General features: G+C 39.3%; 1 protein-coding gene across 5 annotated transcripts in view; it reads left to right on the top strand.

Annotated features, from left to right (window-relative positions):
* Positions 1-17,328, top strand: part of CNTNAP4 (contactin associated protein family member 4) — a 278,799-nt gene that overhangs the window by 164,284 nt on the left and 97,187 nt on the right. For 3 of the 5 annotated variants that reach the window (XR_014805402.1, XM_021097086.2, XM_021097085.2), the window contains 5 exons: positions 449-652; positions 1,227-1,411; positions 2,100-2,243; positions 5,619-5,880; positions 12,938-13,087. Coding sequence is in view for 4 of the 5 variants with exons in the window: in XM_021097086.2 (XP_020952745.2) it covers positions 449-652; positions 1,227-1,411; positions 2,100-2,243; positions 5,619-5,880; positions 12,938-13,087 (945 nt within the window). In the remaining variant the exon portion in view is untranslated. The remainder of the gene's footprint in view (positions 1-448; positions 653-1,226; positions 1,412-2,099; positions 2,244-5,618; positions 5,881-12,937; positions 13,088-17,328) is intronic. The other 2 variants (XM_084959528.1, XM_021097087.2) reach the window with 1 other exon arrangement.

Below are 17,328 nucleotides of genomic sequence, written 5' to 3'. Positions count from 1 at the left end.
TATACATGACGCACGTGAAAGCATTTTGAGATTCCAAAACTACTTTTTCAAGTGGTAAAAAACCGCTAGCTTCAACATTTCAAGAGCACACTTAAACATATTGATCGTGAAATATGCCAAGTGGCTTTATGGATATTGATTATAACCTTTTCCCTGATTTTTTTTTTTTTGTGGAATGAGAAACAGTCTTTAATAATATAAGAGAAAATTAGGAATTCATTTCAAAATGGTTTTGTAAATCGCATGTTTTGTAACTAGGTAAGTAAAGACTAAAATGGAATCAATCCCAGGTGTAAAGAAGGAATTAGACATTTGGTGGTTTTATTTTCCATTATTATGATTGACTTGGAGCGGAACTGTGCATGGTCTCTCTCTTTATATACATTTAAAATGCTTTAATAAAAAGCATATGTATCTTTAGACTGACTGTTACCATCTTTGTCTCTAGGATCAGAGGTGGTTGATCTTGATGGAAAAAGTTCCCTTCTCTACAGATTTGACCAAAAATCCCTGAGCCCAATAAAGGATATAATTTCTTTGAAATTTAAAACCACGCAGAGTTATGGGGTTCTGCTGCACTGGGAAGGGTTAAATGGAGATCACATCACACTGGAATTAAGAAGAGGAAAACTCTATTTTCTCATTAATTCAGGTAAAACTATTGTGTGCAGTGCTTGCAAAGCTGGTCATTTAGATATCACTTTAGCAACTTTATGCTTTTAGAGCCTATCTTTTGAACAATTAAGGTGCCTTACTTCCACATCCAAGGGTTTACATGGTTATGCCAATATTGTCCTTTCAGGAAAAATGGTCCCTAATTTGCAAATTGTACAAGACCCTCATGTAGTGTTTCTTACATGGTGCTGCTAGAACCACTTAGCTATTTTCAAACATCATGGCAAAAGGGATGGGTCATTGAAAAATATTGAGGCAGTAAAAATCATGAGGTTGTAGCAAAGGTAAAATTTACATTGAAAATGAGTGTGTGATGATGGGTCATGCTAATAAAAAGAATTAACAGTGGAAGAAGTTACACCAAGGTTGAGAGGATATTGTATTCAAATGAGGTCAGTTCAGACTCATGTTTTGGATGGAGTGCATGGAAAGAGATCGAAATCATTATGGGAGACTCTGGTCCCCCAAAAAGAAACTTTAAAAAAAAAAAAACAACAACTTTTTTTTTTTTTAAACTGGGACTCATGGTACTGTTATTTTTCTCTTCTAAGGTGATGCTAAGCTGGCCTCCTCTCACGCCCCTACCAGCCTCACCCTGGGCAGCCTGCTGGACGACCAGCACTGGCATTCCGTGCTCATCCAGCACTTGGGCAAACAAGTCAACTTGACAGTGGATGAACACAAGCATCATTTCCACGCCCAGGGAGAATTCGGTTACCTGCATCTTGATTATGAGGTGTGATGGTTGCGTTTTAATTAATTCTGGTTTTGTGAGGTATATGTGAACCCACCTTCAGAGTCCATCAAGGTCCTAAAGACGTGTTCTTGTAGGTGACCTAACTCGCGGTAGCAGATTTTGTGCCTAGACTTCCGAGGCTTCATTTTTCTCCCAATATGTGAATTTATGATTGTTAGAGAAATGTCTTCTTTTTTCGCCTGCAATGTGGTGTCACAAATTGTCACATATAGGACATCTCCATAAAGAGAGCTCATTACTGGTAAATATAGCGTGTCGCACGAGTTTAGGAGGGTGGGGTGTAGGGCACTCCTGCAGATTTATGGAGAGGACGTAGCAATAGATTAATTAACTAATTAATAATCAATTCAGATGCATAAAATATCAATGCCTGCCAGAAATGTACGTGAACTAAAATGTCAGTACAGTCAGTTACATTGTTAAAGATGTAAAGATGGAGGTAAAGATGTATTTTTCTTCAGCTCCCAAGAAATATCAAATTCAGGTGTGATTAGCAAGTTGTCAGAATCATCAAGGTTTAGTGTAAGTGAAAGCCGAATGCATATAAATTTGTTTTAAAAATTGCTCTATCTATGGTGATTAGAGCTATAGTTGCTAATTGTAATTATTTAAGCAGATTTTCAGAAAATCACTAAACAATATTATTGATGCCATGTTTCTTTCTAAGATCAGCTTTGGAGGGATTCCAGCACCTGGAAAATCAGTGTCATTTCCCCATAAAAATTTTCATGGGTGTTTAGAAAATCTCTACTATAATGGAGTGGATATTATTGATTTGGCCAAGCAACAAAACCCACAGATCATCATTATGGTAAGAAAGTCTTCCTGTGAATGAATGAGGAAAACGACATGGCTTTTCCACACACACACACAAAATTGCTTCAGTTTGCATTCCTACTTGATAGGATATTTTAGAATTTATTCTTGTTCTTAAAAAAAATTCTCTGTTTGGCAATATGCATGTAGGGATTAATTCTGTATATAAAATGTAAAATTCACAGGGCCTGATTATTTTATTTTTATATGAAATAAAGCAGGTGTTTGTTTTCTGATACAGCTGTTAATTTATTTTGTTGTGATATTTTTACTCCCGGGAGACTAATTTCTTTTGCTCTGTCATTTCCTTCATAAGCTACCCCCTGATAAACTCTCTGAAGAGGCATACTGAGTTTCTAGAATCAGATAACATTCATGTATGTTGGAGAAGTGTTTGAAAAATTTGTATTTTGCCATGGTCATTCATAACCAATAAAAGAAACTAATAGACTCTTAGAAGATTGCATCTGGCAGTCCATCCCAAGAGCCGTGCTGGTCAGGTTGCATTATGTTCTAATTCTATGGCAATATGGCAGAATTTAAATACAATTGTACAGGTCAGGGTTCAGTCAGGGAAGCAAGCTTATGAAGGAAATTACACTATGAGTTTAGGAATAGGAGCTCTATTTTAGGACTTGGACCTTTGCAGTTGTCAGAGGCACTGGAAAGTGGAGACCAGCTGTCTGGAAGAAGAGGTAGAGCAGAGTGAAAAAAAGCTGGGGAAGGCTGGAATAAGCCAGCCTTTCTGTGATCATCCTTCGCTGTGCCTTATTATACACAGAAAGCCTTAGGGGGAGATGGCCAGCCTTTCACTTCAGACTCAAATATCACATAAGCTCCCTTTTTGGCTATCTTCTAACCAGAAACAGACACGAAAGGAAATTCTGGGACACAGAGTTTACAGCTTAACCAGTTTGATGATATAAAGGCAGACACAGCTATCCATTTGAATACATTTCTTTAATTGTTCAAAATTTAAGATGTATACATTGAAGCTCATAGCAAAATCCAAAGCACATCATGGGGATATTTCTTGCTTATAAAATGTTTTATTCCTAATTCGCTGTGGGAGTTGATAGTATTTATATGAGTACACCATCCAGCAAGATTTTCTTTTTTTGGGGGGGGGGGTCTTTTTTGCCATTTCTAGGCCGCTCCTGTGGCATGTGGAGGTTCCCAGGCTAGGGGTCTAATCGGAGCTGTAGCCACCAGCCAATGCCAGAGCCACAGCAACGCAGAATCCGAGCCACGTCTGCAACCACACCACAGCTCACGGCAACGCTGGATTCTTAACCCACTGAGCAAGGCCAGGGATCGAACCCGAAACCTTATGGTTCCTACTCGGATTCGTTAGCCACTGAGCCACGATGGGAACTCCCAGCAAGATTTTTAAATAGTTATTATTTTGAATAAAAGGAAAAGGGTTGAAAAGGAACATAAAAATATTACAGAGCGATAGATGTGAGTATTATATTGCAAAATGAGTTTCCAGAAACTGCTCATGAAGCTAACACCCACTCTTCATTGCCAAGAGAATTTGCTGCTTGCAGGGTGGCAGACAGCTGTCCAAATGCAGCTGGTAAATGTTTCCATTTTTACCAGGTTTGTTAAGTCTTATAATTGCCTTTACATTATGGGTCAGTGCAGTTCACTCTTCAGCTTTTGTTCCTTTCGTTCGTTGGGACAAAGTATTTGTCTGAAATGAAAGCTAATTCGCTTTTAACAAAATCACAATGTAGCCACATGTTTTTGTTTAGCCAAGACCAGTGGTTTAATTCCAGTGGGCATTCTTCTAAATAAAGTGATTTCTTTGACTTTTCAAATCTATATTTAGAAAATTTGTTAAAGATTTTTTTCGGGAAAAATGAAAACATTTATCTTTATTTCTGAAGCCTGTTAAGGAACATACTAATTATTTCTCAATAATAAAGGTTAAGTTCAAACCTTAGCTTTCTTTAAATCCTTAAATATGTATTTAATAGCAAAATAATTTTTCATGTACAATATTTAATGAAAATTCATACAATTCAAATGTATCTTGAAGTCTATTTAAAAACTATCAGATGAGAAATAATAGATGTAAAACAGATGACAAGGGCATAGTGATAAGAAAAAGACAAAAATGGTTCAAAAAAAGAGTGTAAGTAGTACATTGTTCATTGTAGTGTACAATGTTAAATCTAAAAAATGAGAAATGTAAAACAGGCAGAGGGTATAAACAGAGCCTTCTGAAGAAGCAACAAAAGAGCAACAGACTCATGAAAAATGTCTAGATTCACTATTAGTCAAGTAAGTGCAAGATAAATAAGAATGATATATCACTTTGGCATCTGGTCATTAAACGTACACAAATTAAAAATATATCTAATACTTATTGCTGTCAGTGATGTGGGGAAAAGCATAACTTTGTATACTACTGTTGGAAATGTGGAGTATTCTAACTTCTTTGGAAGGGGGGAGAAGAAGCTGGAAGTATTTGTTACAACAGGTAGATACAGTAGTTCTGTATTTAGAACCCTCCCCTGCAGAACTGAAAATGCCAGCATATAAAAAAGCATGCAGAATTATTTTTTCCAGCATTGTTGAGAGAGGCAAAACCTGGAAACAAAGTGAATGCATATGAACAAGAAAATAATTGACTAAAAATTGGAACATAGTAGGATATTATGCAATCCATAAAAGTAGGAATTAGGCTTATGTCAGGTAATTCAAAGGGGTTTCCATAAGGCATTTGCTAGTGACAAAATCATGATACAGTAACTAGCATAAAACATGGCTCTTGTTTTTATAAAACAAATCATGCCTAGTGTGATATATATCCCTCTCTCTATAGTATTATACGTATAGTATTGATATATAGAGTATACTATTTATAGTATCTATCTACATCTATATTATCAATGGAAACAGAAAATTATGAAAAAATATGGAAGGAAAACCTGTAGCTCATTAATATTAGTTGCATTATGGGGTGGGTTAGAGGCCAAAGCCTCTAAATGAGAAAGGAAACCTAGGGTGAAATAAATGGGAAAGGAAAACCTAGCAAAACATAAAGCATTGTTGCAAATAAATTTTTATCAATTTCAGTTACATCGAATTAAATGCCTTTGTGAAACTTGAGAGATGGGGAGAAGATAATTTCACTCAGAAAACCCAGGGAAAGATTGGGTTTCTGACCATGTATCACTGGATTTGAAGAACCAATAAGATATATGGCAAGGATTTGAATTATCTGTGTTGATAGCAATGTTTATTGTTATTTTAAAGCAGGGATAATTAAAAACTGATAAACAGCCTTTGTATTTCAGATTCTGTTGTTAATGTGGTATGAGCGTCATTCTTAAAGCTTTTTCTTTTTCTTTATTCTCAGGGAAATGTGTCATTTTCTTGTTCACAACCACAGTCTGTGCCTGTGACTTTTCTGAGCCCCAGGAGTTACTTAGCTCTGCCAGGAGCTTCCAGGGAAGATGAGCTTTCTGCCACTTTTCAATTTCGAACGTGGAATAAGGCAGGGCTTCTGCTATTCAGTGAGCTTCAACTGGTTTCAGGGGGTCTCCTCCTCTTTCTTAATGATGGAAAACTTAAGCTGAATCTCTACCGTCCAGGAAAATTACCCAGTGACATCACAGCAGGTAATAAGTGTATTCCTACAGGCAAGGCATATGGGTTTGAAAGATTTCATTATCTCTCTGTCCCTTCTCCATGATATTTTATGCACAACCCCCAAATTAATATTTGTTTAATAAATGAATACTCGAGTTAATAAGATGATCTCTTCCTTAGAGGAACTCAATTTCAATTTTCTTTTAAAATGTGGCTTCAACACCAGCAGTTCTTATTAACCAAAATGATAGTGGTAGGGGAATGGAAATTTCCTTCCGTGACCCTCTCACCCGGTCCAGATACATCAGCATATCCTGAGGAAGTGTGTTTTGGGAAAACTGTGAAGGACTTTGAAATGAGCCCCAAGTTCTCTGGGTGTCTTCAGTGGAAGATGAGCTTTTATGTAACTGTGATTAGTCTTATCTGTTGTTGGAGAGATGGAGAGGGGTCTTTCTGGGATTTATATCTGTATCTCTATATTAGTGTGAATGTAAGACCGAAACATTTAGTCACATTAACTTTACTTGCTGATGTAGTTTGTATAGATTTGCATATATTTAAGAAGGATGAAAAGATTTGTGTAAAGTACCGCATTTGGGGTCCAAGTGGAATTCTCTGCATTTCTAGGCAATACGGTACTATTTTAATGATTGGAAGTAACATAATTAAGGAAACTATATGAGTATCTGGAAAATTAATGTCTAATTTAGGTCAGTGCTTTGGGTGAGGGATATTTTTGTCTCTTCATTAAAATTATATAGTTCTTGACAAAGGATCTCCGTCACATTTTCATACATATGGAATAATACCCAAGCCAAGCAAGTAGAGGTCACATTGGGGTAAATTGCTGCATCGATTTAATAAATGATCTTTAAAAACAATTTAAAGATGCCATTGCACTGCTCATCTATATTAACTATGACCAAAATTATCTGACGAGGAGATGAAAAAAACGTTAAAATACAGTCAGAAACTAAGTATAAGAAAAACAAGTCTACAAAGGAATATGCCTAGTGTTGGTGCTTGCTGTTCATATATCACTGCAGCTTAAATCTGGGACCTGAAACCTCAATATCAGTAATCATTTTTGAGAGGTACCGTGCTATGACTTTTTAATGTCATACGCAAAATGGGGTAGATTGCAGGCTTGACAATAGGAAACAAATTAATCAGTGTCATATTAATCATTGGTAGGCTCCCTAAAACGAGGGCCTAAAAAACGTAAGCTTGCCATTCCTATGTAGTTTACTGTGATGTATTTGACACCCTCTGAGGTAATTGTATTCATAGCCTAATTTTCAACATCTTAAAGAAGCTGCTTCAGCGAAACGTTGTTGTAGTGAGCCCCATGAAGCCAGTTCATTTCTGAACACTTTACAAGCCTGTAGATTTAATAAATTGCGAGACGTAAATCTGCCTAGATGCTCCTGAATGATGTTAAAAATCTCCAAGTTCATGTTGCAATCCGTAGAGAATATAATCCGTTATGACATCGCATGACTTCGTGCGATTGCATCCATAGCTAATAACGAAGATCCTGGACAGAATATGAGTCAACATAGTAAAAGTGTTACCCTTCCGATAACACAAGTCAGCCAATACTCACCAAGTCCCCCATTCCCATTTTTTCACTTTCTCTTAGAGTACTATCTTCTGCTAGTTTCAGTGAGGCAAGTACATTTAGTGGTTGAGAGCAGGCTCTTTTAAATGGGTGGGTGGTCCATTTGTTTCTCTCATATGAGAAGACTTTCACAGGTACCATGTTGGATCATTAAATCAGTTGTTCAGAATGTAGCATAATGACTCAGAAGAGAATTGATGACTGTTGATGGACTAGTATCACATTACACTCAATCATTCCCTTGTGTATAGGATGGCTCAATTTTTCTTAGCTACTAGAGGTACAAATTATTAATCTTACATGTTTTCAGAACTCAGAGTTTTTATGTTTAAATTGTGTTGAGGAAGAACAGAATATTGCAGATGTTTGAATTATCAGGCTAAATTTTTAAGGTGGTGTAGAGTTTTGCAAATTGTCATTCGGAATGGTTCAAAAATATTACGTCAACCTACGTCATTTTTGAAATATTAAAGATATTGTATTAGTCTAAACCATAAAACATATTAGCAGAACTATAAAATCCCTCGCGGTACACAATGTTTTCCATCTTTGTCACCTTTCTAGATGACAAAGCAGAAATCAGTCGGATGGTATCTAGAACCTAATGAACAATGCAGGGATATTTTCCTATTTAAAACAAATTCTTTGCTGTCACATTTGAGATGTCTGTTCTGAGTTTAACATGTCGGCTGTTGCTCTGGCCATAAGGTGAAAATCAGGCCTGAAGACAAGCTTTGTGCTCCCAGGGGCAGGGCGTGGCAGAGGCAGGCTTGCAGCCTATGAGAGGCTTCTGCCCATTTCAATTACTAGGCATTCGTGACTCTCGGGGCCTTGGCACTGGGATTGCTGTTTTGATTTGCCTCACCCAGGAGAAGCCACTTTTGAAAATTCCCCCTTTTTCACTGTCGGAATATCCCTAAATTTCACCTAGAACCCCATCTGCAGTTCCCACTTTCCCTAAAGTGATGGGCAGCGATGACCTCCGTTAGTTTCCTCTTGGATCTTTAATTCTGGTGAGTGGCTATTCAGTGAATATAGGAATGTCCAGCACGGTTTCAGGGCACTACAAATTATTTGGAACAGGCAAAACCCGTTCGCTGCTCCTTGAGTAATGGCCTTAGTGTAATTGCCTTTTGCTCCTTTGCAAAGAACCTCCCATATACAGCAGGCTTTTGGTCCCCTTTATACATCTTTCTGCATGGATGCCTAGGGTAGACTCAGGAGAGAAGGGTGGCAACTGGGCTGTCACAATATTTCTGTAGCAATTTTGGACTCCTACCTCAGGAGTATATACACCTGTGTTTTGTGTGTCTGTGTGTTTAGTGCCTGAGAGAGAGAGAAAAAGAGACATAAAAGGAGAAGGAGGGGTAGAGACAGGAAAAGAGGAAGAGAGGGAGAAGGTTGTTGTAAACAATCCCACAGTCTCATGGAAAAAAAAAAAAAAAAACAATCCCACAGTCTCCTACAACCTGCAATTGCAAACTCTTCCATTTACTCGTCTTTCCTCCCAGCTGGAATAGTCCATGGTTTCCACCCAAAGACTGCAGTGATCACACCTGCAGTCAAACAGACTGGGTTTGTTGCTTATTGCAACAAGAATACTCACCCAGGGGAACCGTAGAAGAGGCTCATTGCAAAGGTGTCAGGGATGACTTGTCATAGGATTTTGGGTGAATGTTAGCTGATTTGGGAGGGAAGTTTCATGAAAATGGGAAGTTGCTCTGGATTAAATGCTGCCAGGAGGTACGGGTGATTGCATGATTAAGGTTTTTTTTTTTTTTTTTTTTTTTTTTGTAAATCTTATCTAGAAGGATGGAGGAATGAAATAAGGCTAAATCTGTAATTGATTTAAAAAAATCAGTTGTCATTCATGTCATCCAGAAGAGGATTTGGTGGTTTTTTTTTTTTGTGATTTGCAGAGCGGTCTTGCTTTTGACTGGGCTTAGACCAGATTATAGTTTGGGTTTTTTGGGGGTTTTTTTGTCATTGTTTTGGTCCCATTTCGTTGTAATGAAAGAGTGACCTTGTGTGACATGGATGTTCTGTGAGCTTGTTTATGCTCTTGGGGAGAACACCAAGGCCTCACTCTGGGTGCCTGCCAGCGTCCACACCTCCAAGGCCTCCCTGCGAGCACCAGGCCTGTTCCCAGCTGGTAGGGGCCTCTTTGCTCTTTCTTCACGTTGACACATGAGCAAAACAATTAGGGAACCACGAGCAAAACAATTAGGGAACCACGAGCCCTGCAGACAGAGTAGAGTGGGGGTTTTGGAATCAGCTCACCACCTGAATCCCTCTTTGGGTGACTTGTTTATCCTCGAGCTTTATTTTCTCCATGTTTAAAATGAGAATAGCAATAGAAAGGTCAGGGATTAAATGACACAACACATATAAAGCCTGAATAATAGTCATGAAACGGCTATTATTTGATGATTGTACCAACAACACGTCCCTTCCCCTGGATTCAAAAGTTGTGAACGGTGGGAACAGTGTACGGGAATTAGCATTTCGTTACCTAAAACCCTGAATCAGAAAAAATACAAATTCTACAATTCCTCTGTCTCCTGCCCCTCTTTCACTGTGATGTGGCCTTGAAAGGGGCTCCTTTTTCTTGAGACATTAAAGGGGAAGAAGATACAGACTTAAAAGAAAAATAGAATCCAAATTTCAAAGTATCCTTTTTAGTAGGTAGGGTGAGGTGAAATGAATTAAACAGGTCTTTCATTATTTGAGTGATAAATCCCATTGACGGGTAATAAAAGGCTCCTCATTGTAAGCAAGTGATGTCTATTAAAAATGAGGCTCAAGAACAGCTTACTGAAGGTTCCTCCGCAAACACAGTGCAGCAAGCTGCTAGCTGGGCAGATGGGTGCATTTACCTACGTCACATGACAGAGGAGGGAGGCTGTCCTAGCAGACTTGTGTTCTTAGTCTACACTGGCTTCTGTATGGACAGACGATGTCCCCGAGCCTTCGACTTGATCCTGCTGCAGCCACTTAGCAGCCACCTGGAGCACTGTTACTCAGAAGGTGCCCCCTGGAATACGCTGTTTCAGGGACATACTCGTTAAACCCACATGAGTGCAAAAGCGAGAGTAAGCGCTTAGAAACTCCTCTAGCAAGAAGGTATGGCAGCAGCATCTCATCTCAGCATATAGTCAATGGCTTGTACACTTCTTTCTTTACGATTTTAGTAATTCATTTTTACTGAATTTTATTAAAGTACCAAGCTGCAGAAGATCAGAAAAGAAAATGTCCACCACCACAGGTAGTTGGAGAAGCCCTTTCCCACCCAGGGGAAGCCTCAGATGAGATGACAGAGGTAGAGCCCTGTGTACATACAGGCACCCCCGAACTTTGAGGAGGAGATGTTTGGGCTGGAGAGGGTGGGAAGTGTTCAGCCAAGTGACGCAAAGCTTAGTGCAAGGATTTTCACCCTAAATGTATCTCCTTAAAGGAAGCACAGGATGACGAATTTGGGGCATATGATTTATTTTAGTCCAATCTCATACCGTCAGGGATTATGTAACTCTATTCAGCCGTCAGGCATCTATTTCAGAGTCCACTCTTAGAAAATGTGTCTAAAAGTATCTAGCCTACATTCTTCATTTGTCAGTTTTTAGGTCTTTCTCATTATCTTTCCCCAACCAAATCAGAGTTGGGTCTTTGGAAATCATTTTTGCTTCATGAATATAATGTCCAAATAAGTGTTGGTGCCAGGAGGGGACTGGCGTTCTACCAAATGGGTCCAGGCCAAACAGCTTCATCATCTAAGGGAGCCTCCCTGCATTTTCTGTGTGAAAGCTTATGGTCAAAAATAGCTGGGGAAGTAAAGAGATTGCATATAATATCAGGGAAGAAACTCATACCTCTAGATTTAATAGAATACTTACTTTTTTTTTTTAGTAATTTGATCTGCAGAATCAGAATCATAGAGTTGAATATTTATTTGTTGGATGTAAACATTACTGGTTTATGTATAACAGAGCGACTTAGATTCTACCTGTCTGCTGAGTATTCAAAACAGAACCCCTGTAGGCTTCATTCTAAGAGGGAAAGGCTCATGGATCCATGACACTGGGACTGCCTCAGGAAAAGCCAGAGATTTTTTAATAGACAGGAAGAAAACTTTTATTTTTGATTTTAGCAACTTACATATATATACATATATATATATATAAAAACTCTGAAAATACAGAAAAATGATAAAAAAAAAACCCCACAATTTTCCTTTAAGCGAAAATTACTCTATGTATGTAGGGATATTTCCTTTCACTCCTTTCTCTTATTTAAATACAATTAGGAATATAATTAGAACTGTGTAAAGAGAGTCAATTCTCATTAATTGCAATAGTTATGTTCTGTGAAGTTGCTGCAAACATGGAATTAGCAAATACTGAACTATTGTTCCTGTGAGACTCTAGCTGCAACATTTTTTGCCAGCCAGTCAACACCACCTTGTCTATGTGATTGTGATGGAAGACACCTTATTTAGTAGTTATTGTTGATTCACAAACATTGAACTCCTGGCCAACAACACAGTAACACATGCCTGAATGAAGCTCATCTATCACATGTATTTTCTCCATAAGGCAAATCACAGCCTTCTTGCACCTCAGAACACTGGACAGCGCCTCATCACTGTGTAGGGGGTCTTGTAAGTAGCAAAATCATCAACAGAAAGTACAAAAATGTGAAGACAGGTTTACGTCTGCGAGCTGAAACAAGATTTGCCTTGCTTGACCTCAGCTGGAAGCATGCATCTTTGTCAACTCACATTTTTCTCTGTGCATTTCTGTGCGTGACCACAAAGTGCCCTGAGTATTGATTTGAAGGCTACAAATAAATTTCGGCAAGTAGCTGAATATGCAAATTGCACAATCTGCAAATTGTGATGATCAGCTGTGTAAACAAGGTTTTACACATGGCCTTATTTTTTAACTCTGCATTATACCATTACACTTTCAGCATTCATTACAAGGTCTTCAACTATTTTTTCATGATTGACTTGCTATACTTTGCTACAGAACCTCATCTCAGATTATAAAAAAATGACTACTCCAAAGTGCAAAAGAGCAGATAACTCCTTTTATTGGGTATAACCTAGGATTTTGGGAAGTATCTGTCCTCTTCCAAACCCCTCCTTTTAAAAGGTCAGTTACATGATGGAAGCTGAAAATTAGTCCATGCCGAATAATTGAAAGATTTTAACCATTCAGGATTGTCCAATGTTGAGAATTAAGAGTTTTGTCCTCTCTACTGAGGCCCAAAGAAGGAAGATAATAACACACCATTTCCACACGGAGGTTGCACATTTCCCACAACCGCCTGTCCTTCTCGTCCTTCTTAGTTTCTTTCGTTAATGGTTGGGAGTGCTGCACTTGACTGAGTGATGGGTACATTGCTGCTTCTAACCACCTGCCGACACGGCTTACTGTTCTCTCTTTGCATGATTGTATCTCCCCCAGGTGTTGGATTAAATGATGGACAATGGCATTCTGTCTCCTTATTTGCCAAAAGGAATTACCTGAGTGTGACGGTAGATGGCCAGGTGGCTTCTGCTGCTCCTTCCATGGGGCCTGAGCACATTTATTCAGGTGGCAGCTATTATTTTGGAGGTAAGAGAAGCAGTCCCTCCATATGGGCGACTGAACTGTATTTGCAGTTACTTTCCCTGTGTCTTAACGTCATCGTGTTTTAACCAATGTCAGTACTATGGAATGATGTCTCACTTTCTTTCAACATGGAAATTTGAGTGGATCAGGATGACAAATTGTGACCTAAAATGCATTTATTTGAGGTGGACTGACATAGGTTAATGATTTCTGTAATGACATTGATTGCCAGTAGGCCATCCTCTTCAGTTCTTACTTTCAAATTTTGTTATGTTTTTTCTAATGTGAATGGTCCTTACATGTACATCTTTTTCAGATTTTCGCAGGCTTATTTCCTTGCTGTGTTTTTCTGATCATGCCTCTCAGCTTTCTAGAGCATCCTTATTGTTTTCCTACTGCTCAGTGCAGAAGGTCAATATTGTACCAATGCACAGATAATCTAACTTAATTAGCCACAGAAGCCTCTTCTCATTGCTGAGTAGTAATGCACTGATAACATTTGATAAAATTAGGGCATCAACCATCAATACCAGGCCATCTCTCTTAAAGAACAAAAACAAATGAAGTATTTACTTATCCAGTGATGTTTGATTGAACTAAAACCTTCAAAGATAAAACTTGGAAATGGAAATGAATCTTTAGCATTGGAAATTTAAAATAAAGCAGTATTCGACATTAATGAGAAAGGCAAAATTGTAAAACTGTTACTAGTCTTATTTTTACTTAGGACTTGAGGTGTTTCTTGTTATTTTGAATTGTAATCATGACTTCTGTCTAAAATAACTTTTTAATTTGTTGGAAAGACCAGTCTTCATTATTCACTAATAAATCATTATTCATAGAATTCCTTTCTAAGAATTTCCAGTAAATACACAGACCATGAATCATTCATTTTATATAGAAAGGAAACAAACCAACCCCCTCCCTACATAATCCATTATTGTGAAAGGCAGCATAATGCCAACAATCTTAAAAGATATAATTGCTTCTTTTAGGGAGATTGGTTCATGTATAAACCAAGTTGTTTATGAAACCTTATGGAATATATGATTGACTTTGATAATCTACAGGAACACATTCCTTAAGCGGGTGCTAAGACATACAGACAATCCCCGGTTTAGGAACATTTGACTTAGATTTTTTCAGCTTTACGATGGCGCAAAACAATATACAATCAGTAAAAATGACTCTGAGTTTTGATCTTTTCCCAGGATAGTGATGTATGGTATAATATTCTCTCGTGATGCTGGGCCGTGGCAGTGAGCCACAGCGCCCCGTCAGCCACACAGTCACAAGGGTGAACATTCTGTTCCCATCCAACCCATCCGTTTTTCACTCTCAAGACAGTATTCAACAAACTAGCTGAGATATGCAACATTTTACTATAAACTAGGGTTTGGGTTTGAAGATTTTGCTCATCTGTTGGCTCATGTGGGTGTCCTACGCATGTTTAACATAGGTGAGGCTAAGCTATGATGTTCTGTAGGTTGGATATATTCAATGCATTTCTGATTTAGGATATTTTCAACTTACAGTGGGTTTACTAGGATGTAACCACATCGTAAGTCAAGGAAGATTTATGTTAGAACAGCTTAATTAAGAGCTTTCGGAGTTCCCGTCGTGGCGCAGTGGTTAACGAATCCGACTAGGAACCATGAGGTTGCGGGTTCGGTCCCTGCCCTTGCTCAGTGGGTTAACGATCCGGCGTTGCCGTGAGCTGTGGTGTAGGTTGCAGACGCGGCTTGGATCCCGCGTTGCTGTGGCTCTGGCGTAGGCTGGTGGCTACAGCTCCGATTCAACCCCTAGCCTGGGAACCTCCATATGCCGCTGGAGCGGCCCAAGAAATAGCAACAACAACAAAAGACAAAAGAAAGACAAAAGACAAAAAATAAATAAATAAAAAAAATAAAAAAAAAGAGCTTTCACTTTAAAGGAAAAGATTTAGAAGCACCAAAAGAGAGAAGAAAAAAAAAAAAAAACCAACCTAAGAATTTTGTTAAATGATGCAAAAAAGAGATGATAAAAATAATAGACCACGTAAAAGTGTAAGCCGTGAAAATGGAATCATCACTCTTAAATTGTTTTACATCCTGCGTGTTCAGATTTAATGGTGCCTTTTTCATAGAAAAATTTGATTGATTTTATTCATACTATGGTATTATAATGAAACATATCACATGTGCACGCTGTGATTTTGCTTGTGTCTTATGATACATGTTATACACCATTATAATTAAATGAACGTATGGTTTACAAATAGTTTTGATTTACCAAAGAGTTAGAAAGACAGAGAGTTGCCATATGCCCCACACCCAGTTACCTCATATTGCTCCCATCTTACATCATATATATAATTTAAAGAATACTAATTATTTAAAAAAATATACATCTACACATGCATTCCCCAGCTTAAGAAAGAAAATATTACCAACGTCCATGTATCGCTCTGTGAGCAGACCTATTTATCTCCTCAGGTAACCCCTGTCTTGAATTGGGCTTTCATCCCTCCTGTCATGTTCTTCATGATTTGACATCTATTAAGGTATTCCTGAGTTCCTAAACAATAAACTGTGGAAGCTCCCACAATAAATTTCCAACTTGGGGGCTGGAACTTAAACAACCAATCTTAGGTTTACTTAGTCATCTCTATTTATGTATTTATTTGCTCGTTTGTTTGTTTTTTAGGGCTGCACCTGTGGCATATGGAAGTTCCCGGACTAGGGGTCAAATCGGAGGTGTAGCTGCTGTCTGTGCCACAGCCACAGCAATGCAGGATCCGAGCCACGTCTGTGATCTACACCACAGCTCACGGCAACACCGGATCCCCAACCCACTGAGGGAGGCCAGGGATCGAACCTGCATCCTCAAGGATACGAGTTGGATTCGTTTCCGCTGAGCCACAACAGAAACTCCCCATCTCTGTTTATTCATTCGTCTTCTCAGTTGGTATCCTTGAGTACCAGAATATGTTCAATCTTGGCATAAGATTCTCTACTATTAAATACATAGCTTGCAAACCCCAGGGTACACTAACATTCCCAGAGTTGGGGTCAAGCGTCCAAAGGAAAGCGGGAGCCCTCCTGCTGCCTCACTTCTCCCTCGTCCCCCAAACCTTTTGCCTCCAGGACCAGGGAGAGGAGGTCCATCCTTCCTGAATCCCAAGTAGAGCTTTTGGGCTGGGCATCGTGAGTTCTGGGAGCAGACTGGAGGGGGAGATGGCTCCTAGTGGGCACCTCACCTTCCCCTGCGAGGCCTCCTGGGGCCCTGGGCAGAAGCATGGCTGGAGGAGGGTTACGATAGGGTCACCTAAAGTGCAGGACTGGCCCAGGGACTCTGATTTCCTGAGTGGTACTGGCATTGGGGTGACCAGATCTCCCAGAGCCTGGGAAAGCCCTCTTCACTTCCCACCCCCAGAGCAAACCTGACAGTTGATCACCCATCTCTGCTGTGTGGACGAGAGTCCTTTTTATTCCTAGAATCTATTTTCTCCAGGTGAAAGGCATTCCTTAGGCAGTTAATTCTTCAGCCAGTTTATCTTCAAGTAAATAAATATCCCATGTTCTGAGACACTTCCCATCAGTTCTCATTTGCTTCTCTCTAAATTCAATTTCAAGTTTCCAGTTATCTTATCAGCAGTCCATCTAACCTGGCTGCAGTGCCCCCGTGCAGAGGGGTGGTCTGTCCCACCAGCCTGGGCTGTATCTATTTTCTGTGTCAGCCTAGAGAGTGACTGTCATACTGGGAGGGTGGGCTGCCCCAGAACTCACAGAAATCTGCATATTCTTCACCACGTGCCACTCTCTGCCCATCGTTGTTGACTTTTCCTTCCTCCTCAAATGTGTGCTTTTCCAAAAAAATCACTGCAGTGGCTTTTATCACTTGTACACCATAAATTTTAAATCTGGGTTTTCCAGATTGAGGTCCAACTTCTGTGTATCCCCCTGTGCAATCTTTGTGTGATGGAATAACACACCATGCAGGGCTAGCTCTGAGAGACTAGACTGCGTGCCGAATCTTCACTTTCCTGCTTGGGGAAATCAGACATGTTCCATCCATGGTGGTACTGGCTGTACCACCATGAAGTCAAGCCCGACATCTTACTTCTGGTCCAGGGACTTGCAGTGATCATTTATCTGCCATCCTCAGGGCTGCGTAAGATGCTGCCTGCCTTGAGTAATGGCCCCATCGTGAATTCCGCATCAAGTAATCCCTGGAAATCTTCATATTGTAACACTTTGATCTCA

Source organism: Sus scrofa, chromosome 6, assembly GCF_054392235.1.
Source record: "Sus scrofa isolate SSC_HxYL_T2T_F1_AM1 chromosome 6, Sscrofa_HxYL_maternal_Yorkshire_Landrace_v2.0, whole genome shotgun sequence".
Taxonomy (NCBI): Eukaryota; Metazoa; Chordata; class Mammalia; order Artiodactyla; family Suidae; genus Sus; species Sus scrofa.
Note: the sequence above shows the minus strand (reverse complement) of the source record. Positions and strands in the feature narration are given on the sequence as shown.